At 35.7% G+C, this 16924-nt stretch overlaps 1 protein-coding gene across 1 annotated transcript; it reads left to right on the top strand.

The window, feature by feature from the left end:
• The first annotated feature begins 9962 nt into the window (after positions 1–9962).
• Positions 9963–16914, top strand: LOC113121082 (uncharacterized). Its single transcript, XM_026291315.1, has 3 exons — positions 9963–11700; positions 11831–11913; positions 15438–16914. The coding sequence occupies exons 1-3, from the start codon at positions 11371–11373 to the stop codon at positions 15700–15702; spliced, it is 678 nt and encodes a 225-aa protein (XP_026147100.1). The 5' UTR covers positions 9963–11370; the 3' UTR covers positions 15703–16914.
• The last annotated feature ends 10 nt before the right edge of the window (positions 16915–16924 follow it).

Genomic DNA, 16924 nt, shown 5'->3' with positions numbered 1-16924 from the left:
CATCATGGCGCTATATTTATTGGAGTATTTTTAATAGTCTCCGGTGGCACCACCGCTTTTCTAACTTCTCATCAAAGTCGCCTGCAGGCGTTCAGCATGTGCTCTGTGGTGCTCGGGGCGGTGATGCTCACATTAGGGCTCTTCTGGGCGATGAACGGCAAGAGAAACCCGGTGCCTTATAATGAAGAGGACAGTCACGACTATAGTCAATCCCTGTTCACCCCAGCGCCCGGAAACCACTTCCCCGAGTCCCAGTCTGTCATTCTGCACGGGTAAGTGGGGGATCGCATCATAAATTCACTTATAAATGTCTTCGCTGATGATTCTGATAAGATGAAGTAAATATTAAATCACTGAGCAATCTGGAGTTGAATCGCAGAGGAGTTTCCATCCAAAATAGCCTTTATCAGGATCAATCTAGAGTCATTAACAGAGGGACTCGACACTCAAACTCTCCTTATGGGCTAACTCAGAAAAAATAACGTTTCCATAAATGGACACTAACCTACACTCAAGTAACTATAAAATTGTAATGTCAAGAGATATTTCATGCTAAAGATAAATAGATAGAGAGATTTACTCATGGAATTGCAATTTTCTATACTTTAACTTTTTATATTGTACTTTATGAACTTTAAAGTAATTATATATGTTTAATGACTAGCCTAATTCTAGGTAATTCTATATATTTTATTATTAGTAGCCTATTTGTACTCTTTATATTGTATATTTTAATACAAAAGTATTTTTATGCAAGCTACTTTAGCTAATTATATACAGTTAATGAGGAGTTCTATTACATATAGTAGAATTACTCATGCAATTGCAATTTTATACTTCGTACTTTTCTATTGTACCTTTTAAATTCTATATGTGACCTTTGACCACAAAACCAGTCATGATCATTTGAACACCATGTGAAAGCTGAATAAAGAAGTTTTTCCATTGATTTACGGTGTGTTAGGAATAGGATACAATATTTGGCCGAGATACAACTGAAAATCTGTAGTCTGAGGGTGCAAAAAAAATTAATAAAAAATCAAAATATTGAGAAAATCACTTTTAATGTTGTCCAAATGAAGTTCTAGCAATGCATATTAATTATCAAAACTTAAGTTTTCATATATTTATGGTAGGAAATTTACAAAATATTTTCATGGAACATGTTCTTTACTTAAAATCAAAATTATTTTTGGCATAAAAGAAAAATAATTATAATAATAATGATAATTTTGACCCATACGATGTATTATTTATATATATGCACTTTTGACTCAAAATATCTCATCTTGATGTTGTATATTGTTCTTATTCCAACACCCATGAATCCAACCTAATCTCTCTGTACTCAAACTCCATCTCATATTTTATCACATGTAATACAATGTAATATTTTAAAATAAATCTAAAAAACATTCAGCATATTATCAGCTTAAAATAAAAGAGTAGACCTCATGTGCCATAAAACAAAAATACTTAATTTACCAAAAAAAGGCCCACATCGTTGCATGCATTTTCATGCAGCTTTTTTTTTTTTTTTTTGACTGGAATAGATAGGAGCAAGCATGGAGATAATTTTACTTTTCCACCCATAACCCAAATCCCTCTGGATTTACGCCATTTCTCTTTCCTTTCCCCCTCTCTCTCACCATCAGATGCCATTAAAAATCACTTAGAGGAGAAGCCTAAGAACCTTAGCTGCTCCTCTGTTATCTGATACTCAAAGGCCCTCTAGTGTTGATAAACATCTTACACCAGCTTACATCCTGGTTCTGCTTCATTTTTTTATATTTATTATTAAAAATAATAATGTGTGATTGTGTTTTGAAGGACTTTGCAAAGACTAGGTGTTTATGGGGAAGATTTGGACTATCCCCCGATGGAGCCGACCTGTTTTAGCCCCACCACTCGGGGTCGGCCGCCTCACTGGGACATGGAACCTCCCCCGCCTTATGAGGTGGCCATCAAAACCACTAGGAGCTCCACGCACCTGAGACGCAGCTACTCAGACACACAGCTGCTCACTGAACCTCTGTTTGGACGCTCACGAGAGATCAGTTTCGAAGTGTGACATCTGATCCACATTCATCTCCTGAGACCCGAACTAAGGAGCTGAATAGCCATCATAAGTATATGCAAACAAGTGTTGATGAAGCTTCAAAACAGGCATAGGCAATCCACAGCTCGTCGAGTCGAGGGGCTGTTTTGTGCCTCTTGAGATGGTTCTTGACTTATCCATGTGTTTACAGCCTTTATTTCAGAAAGAAATGTAGAATACTGTGCTTTTTCTCAAATAAAATGCATTATAAATAAATAAAAAAATCTATAATCAAGCTGTTGGAAATAAGTGGTTGATGTCTCAATAAACATAATGCCATGCATTTTTTTTTTTTTCATTTTTTTTTTAAAGAGAAAGTTTTGATTTTAGTTAGACGTACCAATTCATATCGTTTCAAGTCATCTCAGTAATATCTCAAATTCTATGTATTCTAACCTATTCTTGCGAGAATGTGAGAAAATGAGCTTGTGCATAGGAGTGTATTCAGTTCTGCAGTCAAGTGAATCTGTCAAAGCTAGCGAATCACAAAGATGTCAAAATAAATTACAATTACATTTTTATAGTTGAATTATTATTATATTATATAAGTTAATATTCACAATTCATTTTTTTTGATTTGTATATTTATCCATTTGTAAGACTCTCAGGGTGAAACACTGAGTTTAATGTCAAGAATATTTTCATGGCATATATGAGCACACAATTTTGACTCAAAAACCGCATGGTCAGGTTACTGTAGAGATCTGGCCAGAGAATTGATTTATGCATAAAGCACATATTGTGGTGGCTGATAATGGGAGCACATCTCTGAGAAAACCACACAGCATTACTGAATTTAATGATGAACTAATGCTCTGTTAATGTTGTTTGGAACACTATAAACATTGCATTGACAGCCACTGCTTCCTCTGACTCATCCATTACAACGATATTAATCTTTTAACAAGAGCACTTCTGGGTATTCTCTATTTTGAACCGATTCTGTGTGTTTTCTTTGAACTGCAATGAATAATCTACCAAGGGCTATTTACATAATTTGTGTTTGCATGCTAGACATTTATTTGAGACGATGCTAGTTATTTTGTTATTATTATTTAAACAACTAACTAAAGGATAAACCAGACTCACACTTTTCTTATTAATTTTTTTAATGATGTGGCATGAAGGGCTAACCTATGACACTTAAAGTAGTGACGATTCAGATCAATTCCAAGAACTCGGCCGAGTTTAAGAATGTAACATCTCATCTATGCAAGTTGTAACCATGCCAAGCAACACCCATATCCCGCTGTTTCTAACTATTTGCTGTGCCATGGGACACTGTGTAATCTCTCTATTGAGAAATAGTGGTTGGGAGAAATTCCATAGTTCCCATTCCTAAACAATTTCCCATAATATGTCAATCTTAACGTTTTATACAGATCTATTAATGAGGTGCTGCATGGTTCATTGCCATTTGGTCTGCAGAGGTATGTCCCTCTCAGTGATTGGAAGTGCCCCTGATTTTATGCAGAAGAATTAATCTGAGACCACTGCAGAATTTCTGGGACTTTTTTAATGACTGCTCATCAAAGGGTTAACAGTGAGCAGGACAGTGAGTGTTTTTACATTAACTTATTAAACTGTTCAAATGAGACTGACACCACTGTTCTTGTCTAATGTTGTGGCAGTACAGTGTGGCTTCATCAGATTTATCTTCAATAAAAGCTTGTGTGCACTGAATAAACTGTGATTGTATCAGGAATCTCGAAACTCGAGTTTCACATGAGACCCGTTGGGCTCTGCCTCTTCCACGCCCAGGACCGTGTCATTTCCCGAGTGATGGGAGAGGTCAGACTCATTTCCGCGACTCGGTTCGTTTGAACAGTAAAATAAAATAAAATAAATAAATAAACAAATAAAAAAACAAAGTTAAATTCTGAGCAGCAACCCGTAACACGTCATATTCAACCCTAATATTTAAAGAAACTGTAATAATATCAATTTCTGTCATTTCCCCCTAGCAGAGCCAAATGATCCGTTCTTGGACTGTTTAGTGAACCGGCTCACCTGAACCAATAAAGCGATTCATTTCAAAAGAACGATTCATTAACGGATCGGTCGTCGCTCTGAAGTGGCATCAACCTCCGCCCATAAACTCTGCCACTTCCTCTTCACGTTTAAATGCTTATAGAGACTCAAACAGCGATGGTTGTGGGAAGAGCTTGACTTTCCATTAGGATTCCCGAAGGAAATGACTGGCGATTTCTGTGGTAAAGTGAAGAGCTTGCTGGAAATGATTATCCTCGCTGAGTATAAATGAAACAAGCGGCACTAGAAGCCTCTTCAGTACAGATAATATATGTTGAAGACCGTTCATTAGAAGAAACGCATACACTCATCCACTGATGTTCAACTTCATGATCAAAACAAACGCCCGTCGGACTCACAAGGTAATGCATTTATAAAGACGAATTGAATAGCCTGATTTTTGTTACATTTGAAAAATACATTCAGTCACAAATGCTAAATCATAAGATTCGCCTATAATAATTGCAACGACATTTGAATAACATTTATGAATTGTATTTAATATGGACAAGACTACGGTATTAAGTTGATGTTCATACGTTACATTGTAATAATGCAATTATTAATATAAACATATTTTGCCTAATTTAAACTTACCTTTTTAATGCAACTAACGTAGTCATTTTGCTTATGTCGTATTTCAGTAAGTTTATTTGTACATTACCACATGAAGCATATATCTTAATGTATTTATTAGCTATCTTATGAGCAATTGGATTTATATTGAAGCATGCTGCCATATGTCCTAATATGCTTTAAGATGTTTTAATATGTAAAAAGCTTGGGTGCAAGTGTAACGTTAACTCATTTATGCTGCTCTATATTTAGGATGGTCTCTGGGAGGATATGAATTGACCACAGGGCTGGACTGTCTTTTGTGCTTAGCTCTGTGCAACACAACTTGAAGCACATACTCGGACTATCATAAACACATGCTCAGTGACACGTGTGCTGTTACAAGGGCAGAAAACAACGTGTCTACTAGTGATGGCATAGCCAAAAAAAACAACATGTCCTTCAAGCACAGATGGCAAGTTTCATTGGGGATCTTGCTTGTGATAGCAGGCCTAGTGCTCTTTACGACAATGTTTATGTACAAGCATATGTACATTGTTTTCATTAGCGTGCCTATCGTGTGTCTGGGCCTTCTTATCCTCATCCGTGCCTTCGGCGTGGCCATTAAATCCAGTGATGTACCTGTGCCGGGTCACTTCCTTTTACAGTCGCGAACAGGCACCTGTTACACCCACCACCAAGCCATTGCGGTGCAAAGGTAAGAAGCAAAGGCTTTCCATGCATAAATATCATTATGAGGCTAATTTATGAGTGCAATTAAAGAGATCCAAGGGTTTAGTGAGAGTTGTTGCAACTCTATACAAACTCGACGAGTGCCATGGAGTATTTAAATGTCAAATCAAGCTTCTGTAACACTGTGAATAGATACAATATAAACAGAGACACTCTAAAAGCTGGAACAGACTACATGACTTTTAAAACCAGAACAGATTTTAATATTTGCACACTGGTTCTGACTTTTGGCAACTAGCACTGATTTGTCCAGACTGCAAATTGAGGCAAAAATCATGTAGTGTATTCAAAGCTGTATATGTGGACAATATCAAAAACAGAACAGAAGATAAATAATGTTGAGAGGTCATGGTCCACAAGGATGGGTTCTTGACATAGCAATCTTTTTTTTTGTTACATCTATAAATGTATTAATACATACATACAATGTCTTGAACACACATTTTCTATGATAAGCATGTTTTGAATTCCTGAATTGCAATTCATTTTGATATTTGGAGGCAAATAGAAAATGTCATTGTGATACAGTTGTTTTCGCAATGAAGAAAGAAAAAAAAAGCGAATAAAAAAGGTAAAATTCTTAAATAAAACATAATCTTTTTAATTATTTATTTTTGTGATTCTATGTATATATGTACTTTATAGAATGTTTCCATAAAATGACAGTCATGTGGTGCAACCAAAATGCAGAAAACCCATAAAATAGGAAATGGCATCATAGATTGGACCACCTGCTGACCCTGACCTAAATAACTTGCATTTCTAAATAAGTTTTTTTTTTTTTTTTTTTTTTTTAGAATTAGTTAGAAGTCATTAAATGATTGTTTTTACTTAAGTATGAGCAATAGTATTCGTTTTCTTTTGCACTCACTAGAACTAGTAACATCAGTTGTGAAACATCAGTTTTGTATTCTCTCAGTCGATCTCTGGCTTTCGGTTTATAAAAATATGCAAACTAAGAGGGTGCTCTGTCTCTTTTTGGCTCACTCTACGTTTGGAAGCCAAAGTTACGCAGAAGTAACAAATGTTCTGATTCTAGAAGTAGGTCAGCAGTGAAAACAGTGAGAGCCTGCAGTTTTAGATAATAGATAGACTTGGTGGTTTTCATAGTACAAAAGCCCGATGTATTAGCTGAAAGGATGATCATTTTCCTCCATCCAATATGTCTATGAGATCTGGCTTGTGAAAAACAAAACAAACAACAAAACAAAATTCAGATTCATACTTCAGAATTTCAGCTTTAGTCTGTTTTATTTTTTATTTTATTTGATATTTTTGTCATTCCAGTTTAATGTACAAATTAGATGCCTTAGCTTATTGTTTGTTAGCCTCTTATGCAATTTGTTTGGTGTGTTTAGTGTTGCAGGAATTACACACTTTAGTTTTAAATTAGATGTTAGGAAGTCATTCTGTGATGCCCAGCTCAGCACAACAGTGTTTTTGTGTCAATCACAGTAATTAGTTTAAGAGTTTAAACTGACTCCCTTTAGTCAAATCAGTCAGAATCATTTTTAAATGTTTCATTGCCTGACAAAATGCAACTGTGTCATGCAGTTAATGGAGAAATGGAGAGAAAATGTTACAGCAAGGTCACGTTCACAGGCCAAGTCAGGACTGAACAGCTGCTGGGCGCCAAATTCTTTCAGTGTTCCATGTCTGAGGGAAAACGAGAGACGGAGAGAGAGAGAAAGGGCCCATTGACATTTAAACACTAGTGAGGTGCTGCTACTTCATAATGACATTAGTTTATATTCATATCTATGTTTTGTTTTCTTTTTGTTTGGAGAATCGTGCCGAATCAAAGAGGGCAAAGCAGTTCGTTCTGACCACATGATCTGGAGCATAAATTTTAACAGAAACTAGTCTGCATTGTACACTAGCCCAGAAAGAATGAGGAGGGAGGGAATGAGTTTTTTGTTGCTTGCAACATGCTGAAGCCATCAAATCAGTGCTTAGGGGTCCCCCCCTTCTCCCCACCCCTGTCTTTTTGGCAGCTGAAGTACAGTCGTTTTAAAGGAATAATGTTAAATGCTCAAACTCTTTGGTTTAAAAAGGACACACTAGCAAGCACACACTAGGTGATGTAAACTTTGTCTCTATAATTCCTAATAGTTTAAGCGAAATCAGAGACTAAACCAGTATGACATAATTTTTAACAAAATCTGACCAAAACAACGTTTGCTTGGAGTTGTTTCGGGAAGTTGCCAAAGCAAACATTCCTAAAAGCAGGTAAACACTGTAGAACCACCATTGGTTTTTGACGAATGTGAAACAGGTAGATGTGGCTCTGGAGCTCCACAAGGGTCAGCTCAGCTGAAGTTGTAATTCTAATTGAAAGTGAGTGACTGACACTGTCTTGAATGATTGACAATATAAAGCTGCTTCCACTATAATTGCAATCTATTGTGTAAAGTGTGGAATACAGTAAATAAATGTGACTTGACTGGAGTGTGAATTTGCAGAGCTGGTGCAATCATATCCACTGCTATTATCAGATACTTTCCTAACCGCTGTTTTCTCAACACTGTAAATTTTTTGTGCATTTTTTTTTTTTATTGACGGAAAGCATTCAGCACATATTTACATATGCATCTAAGCAGTTTGGTTGCTGTTGAGATTTTTGATAAGAGTATACCAATGCAAACGTATTTCAAATTTTTAGTTTGCAAAAATGAAAATTACCCCGTGATTTACTCACCCTCAAGCCATCCTCTCCCTAAAGCATCAAGCCAAAAATGCCCTGGCTCTTCCAAACGTAATAATGGCATTGAATGGGGGTAGAGATTTTGAAGGTCCAAAAAGTGTGTCCATCCATCATAAGAAGTACTACACACGGCTCCGGTGGATTTGTAAAGAAAAATGTTGGAGAATTTCGACATGCTGTAAGCCAAGAGGAGACTGGTTTTTCTTTGTTATAAACAAAAATTGGTTCTCACAAGACTAGCATATTCTCACCAGAGCTTACACTACACCATTCGCTGGAACTGCACTGTCTAGTGAAAGCATGTACAGCAGTTAGCAGAAGCTAGAGATTAATGTTTATAATGTTTTAATTATGTCGATTTTTCAAACACAAACTGATCGCTTCGCTTCAGAAGGCTGTCATTAATCCCCCGGAGCTATGTGGAGCACTTTTTATGATGGATGGAGGCACCTTTTTGAACTCCAAAATCTCAACCACCATTCACTGCCATTATAAAGCATTTTTTAAATTAACTCTGATTGTATTTGTCTAAAAGAATGAACCTAGGATTACTTGAGGGTGAGTAAACCATGGGTTAATTTTCATTTTGGGGGGAGCTATCCTTTTAAATATCCAGTTGAGTTGCAATTATGCCACATATTCAAACTATATGTACACATATTCACTGCTGTTCTCATTTCCCCAGGAGACTGGATCGCATCCGGAGGGCTACAGCAGAGGAGCACAGTTCAGTCCAAGCACCTCCCACCTCAGACATTGGTCCACAGAGCCAACCTGCAACCCCTCCACCCTGGCAAATGGAGCCGCCGCCGTCTTATGAGACTGTTATGAAGATCACTGCAGCAGAAAACCAAGTATTACCACTGGTTTGACTTTAGACACCGACGCGTTATGATTGAAAATTTGGTTTAATTGGGGGTGCACAGATATAAAAAATCTGTCAGTCACAGTTAAGCCAGTAGTTATTTTTATAAATGGCCATATTAAACTCTATTCTACAGAAATAAATAAATACCTTAAATTCTTCAACTGAATGTCGGCATCAAAACAGCGATGGGATGAAAGATGGATATTTTTCAGTTTTTGCAGTATGAAAGGGGAATAATTATTCATAACTTTCATTTTTGATTTGAATGAAAAAACAAAGTAACATTTGTATGCATGAATGCACACAGCTCTGCATGCACTCTACAAGAGATTATGCACTTAAAGGGTTATATCTTTTTATATCTCTATCCTTTAAGTTATTGAAACAGTAGATACAGACTGCAAAAGTAATCCGAAATTAAAAGGGAATCAAGTTCACAAGTACATATGCATTATTTAATAATAAATGGAAAAAAAAGTACTTTTTTTATTGTGCAGCTCCATTTCTCTATCTTTAATCTGTAAAAAAAAAAAAAAAAAAACGCTAAAGTGCCTTAAGTGACACAAAAGATCAGTCTAACCTCCAAAAGAACCCAACCTCCAGTTTCCTGTCTTGTAATAGAGGTGTACTGATTTAAATTTTGGCTGACGATGAACATTTTAATTTTAATTTTAGTTTTGAAGCCAATAAAAGTACAGATCTCTGCATGCTACAAATGACACCAAGTGTCGTAAACAGTGGAACTGCTTTTTATATGAAAAGAAAACAATATTCCTTACTTCGTATTTAAATAAAATTATTTGAAAGTGAAAAAAGTAACATGACATACAGCCAAGTATGGTGACCCATACTGAGAATTCGTGCTCTGCATTTAACCCATCCAAAGTGCACACACACACACACAAACTGTGAACACACACCAGGAGGAGTGGGCAGCCATTTATGCTGCGGCACCCAGAGAGCAGTTTGGGGTTCAGTGCCCTGTGCACATCAGTCGTGGTATTGCCAGCCCAAGACTCGAACCCACAACATTAGGGTTTGGAGTCAAACTCTCTAACCACTAGGTCACAACTTCCCCATGGCTTCCCTACGTGTCCCGTGAAACATGTCAATATCTGTTTTTTCTTAAGTCAGACAAAGGGAACGAACATATTAATTTTAAGGGAAAATTTAAGATTATTTTAAAAACCTGCAGAAGCCATCAAATCAGTGCCTAGGGGTCCCCCCTTCTCCCCACCCCTCTAATTATTATTTAATATTACACATACACTACCATTCCAGTTTTGGGTCTGTAAGATTTCAAAAAAGGTAAAACAGTAATATTATTAAATACCATTACAAATTCTAACAGTTTTTGTAATTAATTCCTGCAATGGTAAAGCTGAATTTTCAGCAGTCATTATTCCAGTCTTCAGGGTCACATGATCCTTCAGAAATTATTCTAATAGTCTGATCTGGTGCTCAAAAAGCATTTCTTCTTATTATCCCAGTCGAAAACAGTCAAGCTGCTAAATACTTTTGTGAAAACCATCAATAAAATACATGTAAATGTCTACTTCTTTTTATAAAATTAAAGTCCCTGCTAAATAAATGAATTAATAATAATAATAATAATATTAATAAACCACTTACCCAAAACTTGAATGGTGATGTTTATTACTGGGGTTGGTGGGACTCCAAACATGAAGTCAGTCTGAACAGAACATGAAGGTTAAAATGCTAAGTTATGATTGTAATGCCACTGTGTACCACTTTATTAATAAGCTGAACCAAATACTGAATTGTGCCTTGCTTTCTACACACTCCTTTCCCCTTATGACCAGAACATGTTTTTGAGAAAGATTTAAACATTTCCTAATGTATATTCATTGTATTATTATTAATATTTTTTTATTATTATTATTTTATTATTTTAATAGAAGGCCTACATTATGTTGTAAGATATGGGATTGGAAATGTGTGCCTCTCTCTAGATTGCCACTTTCATTGTCACTTTAACAGGCCTATCAGAAACTATTATCTCTGTTTCGTGTGTTTCATTCATTCTATATCACACATCCTACATGCTGCACAAGTGTGTTTTCAGAGATGTTTTGTCAGTTACACATCATTTTGTCTGTATATTACTATGACCTGTGCATATAAAACACAGTATGATACAGAAATTGTATGGTTGATTTTTTTATTTGTAACCAATATTGATATATCAAACCGAAAGTTTTGTGTGTTCTTGTACTTTATTTCTCTTTGCTATATCATTAAGATGCCAGAATTCCTGGAAATGAATGTAGTAAGATTGCTCAAGCTCATGCAACCTTTACCTGAGGGAAGGTCACCTGACTAAGGCCCATTACGGGTTCAATGATCCGGATCTTGGTTCTCCACTGGCCCTGTGTCCTGTCACTCATTCCTGCCCTTCACCTCTATGAGGACACATTCATAAAGCTCCACACGCTCAGCGATACTTTCCTCTGTGAGCTTAAGAAATCCACTGCTGGACTTGTACGTTTTTCCATGGCCGAAAACAAGCCGTACCGCTATGGGCTCATCATTCTGGGGATGGCGTTCATGGCGTTGGGTCTGTTCATGATGTCTGTAGAGAAGCCACAGGTGTTTGCCACGTTCTGTGCTGCGGGAGTGATAATGGTGGTCATTGGGTCTGTCTGGTCGGTGTGTCAGTGTTACCCCAGGGTAAGGAGAGAGGCTGTTCCTACTGTTCACTAATGGATCTATTTAATGTTTTATTGTCAAGGCATAATATCAGATCTTGGGTTCTTAATACTAAAGTCAGAGTTTGAGTTGTGTTTCACTCGTCCTGCAGGTGACTGTTATACTGCCAGATAAGGAAGATCTCTGTGGGGCTGAAAAACAGGACTTAAGTGCTGGAAGTTCAGACGTTAAAAGGTTAGAGTGATCTAAAAATATATCAAAATTTCAGTGTAAAAAGAAAATCTGATCAATTTCAAATGACATCAAGATTTTTTTTACCATAAATTTGCCAATGGGAAACAAACTTAATTGAAGAAAATAGTTTTGTGTGATGTCTTTAAACATAAACGTATATTGTAGGGGGGGTTTTGTCTTTCTTTTTTTTTTTTTGCCGACAAGGGATTTACAAAGCTAAATAAGGATGTTCTAAATAAACATAAATGCTGTTTTTTTTTGTATGGATAATTAAATTGTGAAGATAATGCAAACTGTCGTCTCCATCACCCTCCTTTCATTCATTCATCCATTCTAATCCAATGTCTTCCTTCTCTTTCTGTCTTTACGCTGGGGTCTGTGTGTTTTCTGAGAGCCCATCAAGATTTATTACTTTCCAAGTACTCTCCCTCTGTAACTGGATTCAGCAGTTGGCTAATTGAATCTTACCAGCCAGAGAATGTAATTACTCTGAAGATGAGGAGATTATTTTTGGTTAAAATCTTCAAGAGACAAGGGTTCAAACTTACAACTCAACAGCCTCTCTCTCTCTCTCTCTCTCTCAGCATTATCATCACCATTTGATTTAAATTACATTGACAATAGTGAGTTTTAGAAAGCAGTCTACAAAATAATGAAAGAAACTGGCATCACTATATTCAACATCTTCTCCATCATCAAATCTTTCCACAACTGACGTTAACACTCGTTTTTTACCTTTGTTGCAACATGACTAGATTTTTGAATACTAGGGTCATTACTTATTTGGGTCAAAATATAATTAAAATATAAATTGTAATATTTTTATCAATTACAAATATTTGTATATATATATATATATTTCAGGTATAAGGATTTCAGGTACAATATATATATATATATATATATATATATATATATATATATATATATATATATATATATATATATATGCAAAACCAGAAAGTGACAATTTGATCCAAGATAGAACCAAGATTTTATGATCTCATCCAATTTCAGTATCCCTTTTATTTTCGTTTTTGAACAACCCATTTTCAAGATTTGATCACATCTGATAACCCAAATCCGATCAGATTACTTTTGAACCACTGACCCCACAGGGTTATGCCATTTCAAAAGGGATTTCAGCTCATTTCAAAGGGATAGTCCACTCAAAAATGAAAACTGGCTGTTAATTTACTTACCCTCAGGTGATGCAGTTGACTTTTTCTTCAGCAGAGCAGTATAGAAGATTTTTTACTTAAACCATGGTCCTTGATGATTCATAAAATACAAGTCAACTGCTACCATAATTTCAGAGAAAAAAATTAAATAAGAATCAGGCAACACAAAAGTAGGTCTTGACAAAATATCGAGGTCTTAAGTGAAACGTTTAGTCTGTGCAGGAAACTGAACATTTACAACATTAAAACCATGATCGAACACTGCGGTAACCCATACACAGTGCTGGGTAGAAACTGATTACATGTATCCACATTGCAAAATCAGATTCCAAAAACTTAAGTTCTTGTAATTAGATTTATATAACATTTTAAAATGCTTTTAATCAGATTACAATGACTTTTTTGTATTACATGATTACATATTCACATATTATTCTAAACTAAAATATCTGGATCCCTTTACATTATTCTACAGATCTTGTGATCATTTTTATCCCTTTAACGTGTAAGACTTTAAAAATTAGCACACACACACACACACACACACACACACACATATATATATATATATATATATATATATATATATATATATAGACGGGTGGATTTAGAAAATCATATTTATGGTGGCATGGGGTCTATGAGGGGTGGCAACACCAAAGCAAGCCCCCATGCAGTTTTTGGGTATTTGCGGTCTGACATACAGTACACAGTTGTATTCACAAATATTGTATTAACATTAAGTAATTATCTATACTGCAGGTTATAAATGTTTGTAGCTTGTATCACTAAAGAAGACGTGGTTCTATTACAATTACATGCGCTAGATGGTATAATTCACGTTTAATGCAAATTTAAGAGCTCCAACCCTGATCAAACTGACCAAACCATTTAGGTTTTTTAAACAAGACAAGCAGCATAAATTTGTCTTCTAAACTTTTCAATCTAGTTATTAAAATGTTTTTTCTTCCAGTTTTTTTCAACTGCTTACATACATTTTCAAAAGTTTGCCTCTATTTTCTTTTCTTTACTTTACACACAAATCTAAGAATTGCACACACAAAATGCAAAGGCCTCACATCTTGCAAATGAGGCTCTGCATTCAAAATATCACAAACACATCTCAGAAACAAACATTTGCAAACACCTTTGGAAAAATATTAATTTCTGTTAGATTTTTGTGTGTTATATAGAGAATTGTGCATGTTTTTTTTTTTTTTGGGTGGATATAAAAAGTTTTGCAGATTTGGTGTGTGCTTCTGGTTTTTGAATTTCAGGTTTCAGAAATTGTGTGACAAGTAAAGATTTTGTGTGTAAGAAGCTGAAAAAAAAACTGTAAATGCTCACAATTCAAATATGACTTTCCTGCCCAGTGAACACTGAGATCAATAAAACTGTAACAAAAAACTCTTACAAGGATTCAGGAATTATTTTTACAGCTCATTGTCTATTACAGTATACATACATTAAAGATACAGATCTATAATTCAGCAATTAATTAGTTCAATGAATTAACTTTATATATAGCTTGTATATATATATATATAAACTAAATTTAGCATCCTCTGCACATTTGGCCAAATTTCATTACAGTAGTAGCAGTAGCAGTTAGTGGTTTCTTGATCTCCGGACACAAGGCTAGCCATATCTCTAGGCAGTCATTTATCTACATATTACCTACATATACATTTTTTTTAACAAATAAAATATACTACAGTTTACTGTACATACAGAATAGTGAATTTTCCATTATCTACTGTACTGGTACTGTACTGTAATTTACTGCATATGCAAGTATTAAAACCCTGTAGATGATTGGCTCAACTCTCTCCTTTCTCCATTGATAGGATGCAGAGAGTCTGGTTCATCTTCTTATTTATTTCATGTTATTATTAAGTGGAGCAAGCGGTCGGCGAATCGGATAACCAAACAATTACGCCATAAATCTCAGGGACGGGATAAGATTTCTTTGAGGACTTCTGAGTTAGCTGAAAAGCAGTATTTATCGGATTTCAAGAACAAATGTAAAAACAATTTGTTTTTGAACTGGGCCGTGCTTTGTGTTTCTGACTCACAAAGTGAGTCCATAAGAGGCATTTGTTGATGAAGCCGACTACACTAGAACGCTGCGTGCGTGTGCAACCTCAAAAGACGTGTTTTTTTTATTTAGTTTTCTATTATTTTGCGTTACTCTGTCATCGCCGCGGTTGAAAAGTAGCACAAGAAACACTGCTTCCATTTATATTTTATTCTGTGATAATTCTGGGGTGGCATGCACAGCTTTTTGCCACCCACATTGAAATAGGCCTGCTGTATAAATCTCACATTTATTTCCTGTCACAGTCCAACGAAATTAATAAGAGCTCCCCTGGCTGGGTTCAGCGATGATGAAGTAGAAATATCGGCAGATCCAAAACGCCACACGGAGAAGAAACCTGGTGACCATGTCACCGTCCTCCACACATGTCGAAGCTCTCCCAGTGTTCTGGCCTGCTCCAGCTCTCCACCGATGGACAGAAGATCTCCACGACCAGACCCCAGCAGAGACATGTACTATGGGAAAGTGGAGGACTCCTGTTTCTACACATCTGAGCTGGAGAGTGAATAACTACTGCTGATCCTAATGGCCAAATCACCCTCTACATCTGACATAAAAGATTTGACATGTAGTCGTACATATTTTAAATAACTTGTAAAACAACAAAACAGCTATGCATGTAATTTCTGTGCCATCACGTTTTACATTAGGCTGATACAGTAAATGTGTGAATGTCACAATGTCTGGCCATGACTTTGTCAACAGCATGATAATAGAATTGTTCAACCATCAGGGAAACGAAGCTGGGAAAGTTTAAGCATTAGGTGATGAAATACTTGTGACCTTGCCTCATGTCTCCACGCAGACCAGAGGACACTGAAAAAGCCCGGTGTGAAGTTTTTATATGTGTTTGTGGTGCTCTATTCCTTTACATCTGAGACAGCACAATAATTATAATTATAGTTTATAGGTTTATAGACTATTTAAATGTATTATTTGAAAAATTCTATTAGTTTAATGTGTAAAGTGATTAATTGTTGAGTGAGTTGTAGATATTGTAAATCATGGGAAGACGCATGTTGCAATACTATAAATCTTGGCCACAAATGATATAAATGCTCACACTCATTTGTTTTTCTGTCAGGGTGGGGACTTTCCATTTTAAGGGTTCCATTTGTGCCAAAAAGGAGTCAACTGCTTTGTGCTATTTGTCCATGTCTACATTGCCTATGTGTTAAGATGAACAAAGAACATCGTCATCAACATCTAAATTATGTTGGTTTATGTCATCCTCCTTGCCAAGCTAGTTCTGTCAATTATGGAAGGCGTTTTCCAAAGATTATGCTGTTCATTTGTGCCAAAAAGGAGTCAACTGCTTTGTACAATACATTTGTTTATGTCTTTGCTGTTGTTTCATTTGTGTTATCTACTTGTGTCGTCCTCCCTGTCATGCACTCAGCTCTGTTTTATGCTTTATACAGTAAGTTACTGCTGTCAGCGAACAATCTGTATTTTTAGAGTTATCCAATTTAACAAATATGTTTTGATACTTTTTCCACTATAGAGCTTTTACAATCTTTCTAACACTCTGACAAATTATGAAGACAAAAGGACTACACTGTAGATTCGCTCAAGTTTATAGAACTATAATATAAATGCATCTAGAATTTTTGAAAACTTATTGAACAAATTTACATGTTCTGTTTATTTAGATTATGAAAAATAACCGTGCTTCACGATGCCACAGATAAAAGATCCTTTTTTGTCTAACTGGTTTCATAAAGATTCTTTA

This window comes from Carassius auratus, chromosome 20 (genome assembly GCF_003368295.1).
Source record: "Carassius auratus strain Wakin chromosome 20, ASM336829v1, whole genome shotgun sequence".
In the NCBI taxonomy this organism is placed as follows: domain Eukaryota; kingdom Metazoa; phylum Chordata; class Actinopteri; order Cypriniformes; family Cyprinidae; genus Carassius; species Carassius auratus.
This window is presented reverse-complemented; position numbering and strand designations above follow the sequence as displayed.

What these genes read in the sequence shown, in the direction of transcription:
- LOC113121082 (XM_026291315.1), top strand. Translation starts at nt 11,371, where the DNA reads ATGATCCGGATCTTGGTTCTCCACTGGCCCTGTGTCCTGTCACTCATT. An exon ending in TGTGTCAGTGTTACCCCAGG is followed by an intron (nt 11,701 to 11,830) that starts GTAAGGAGAGAG and finishes CTCGTCCTGCAG; the next exon opens with GTGACTGTTATACTGCCAGA. An exon ending in GGAAGTTCAGACGTTAAAAG is followed by an intron (nt 11,914 to 15,437) that starts GTTAGAGTGATC and finishes TTCCTGTCACAG; the next exon opens with TCCAACGAAATTAATAAGAG.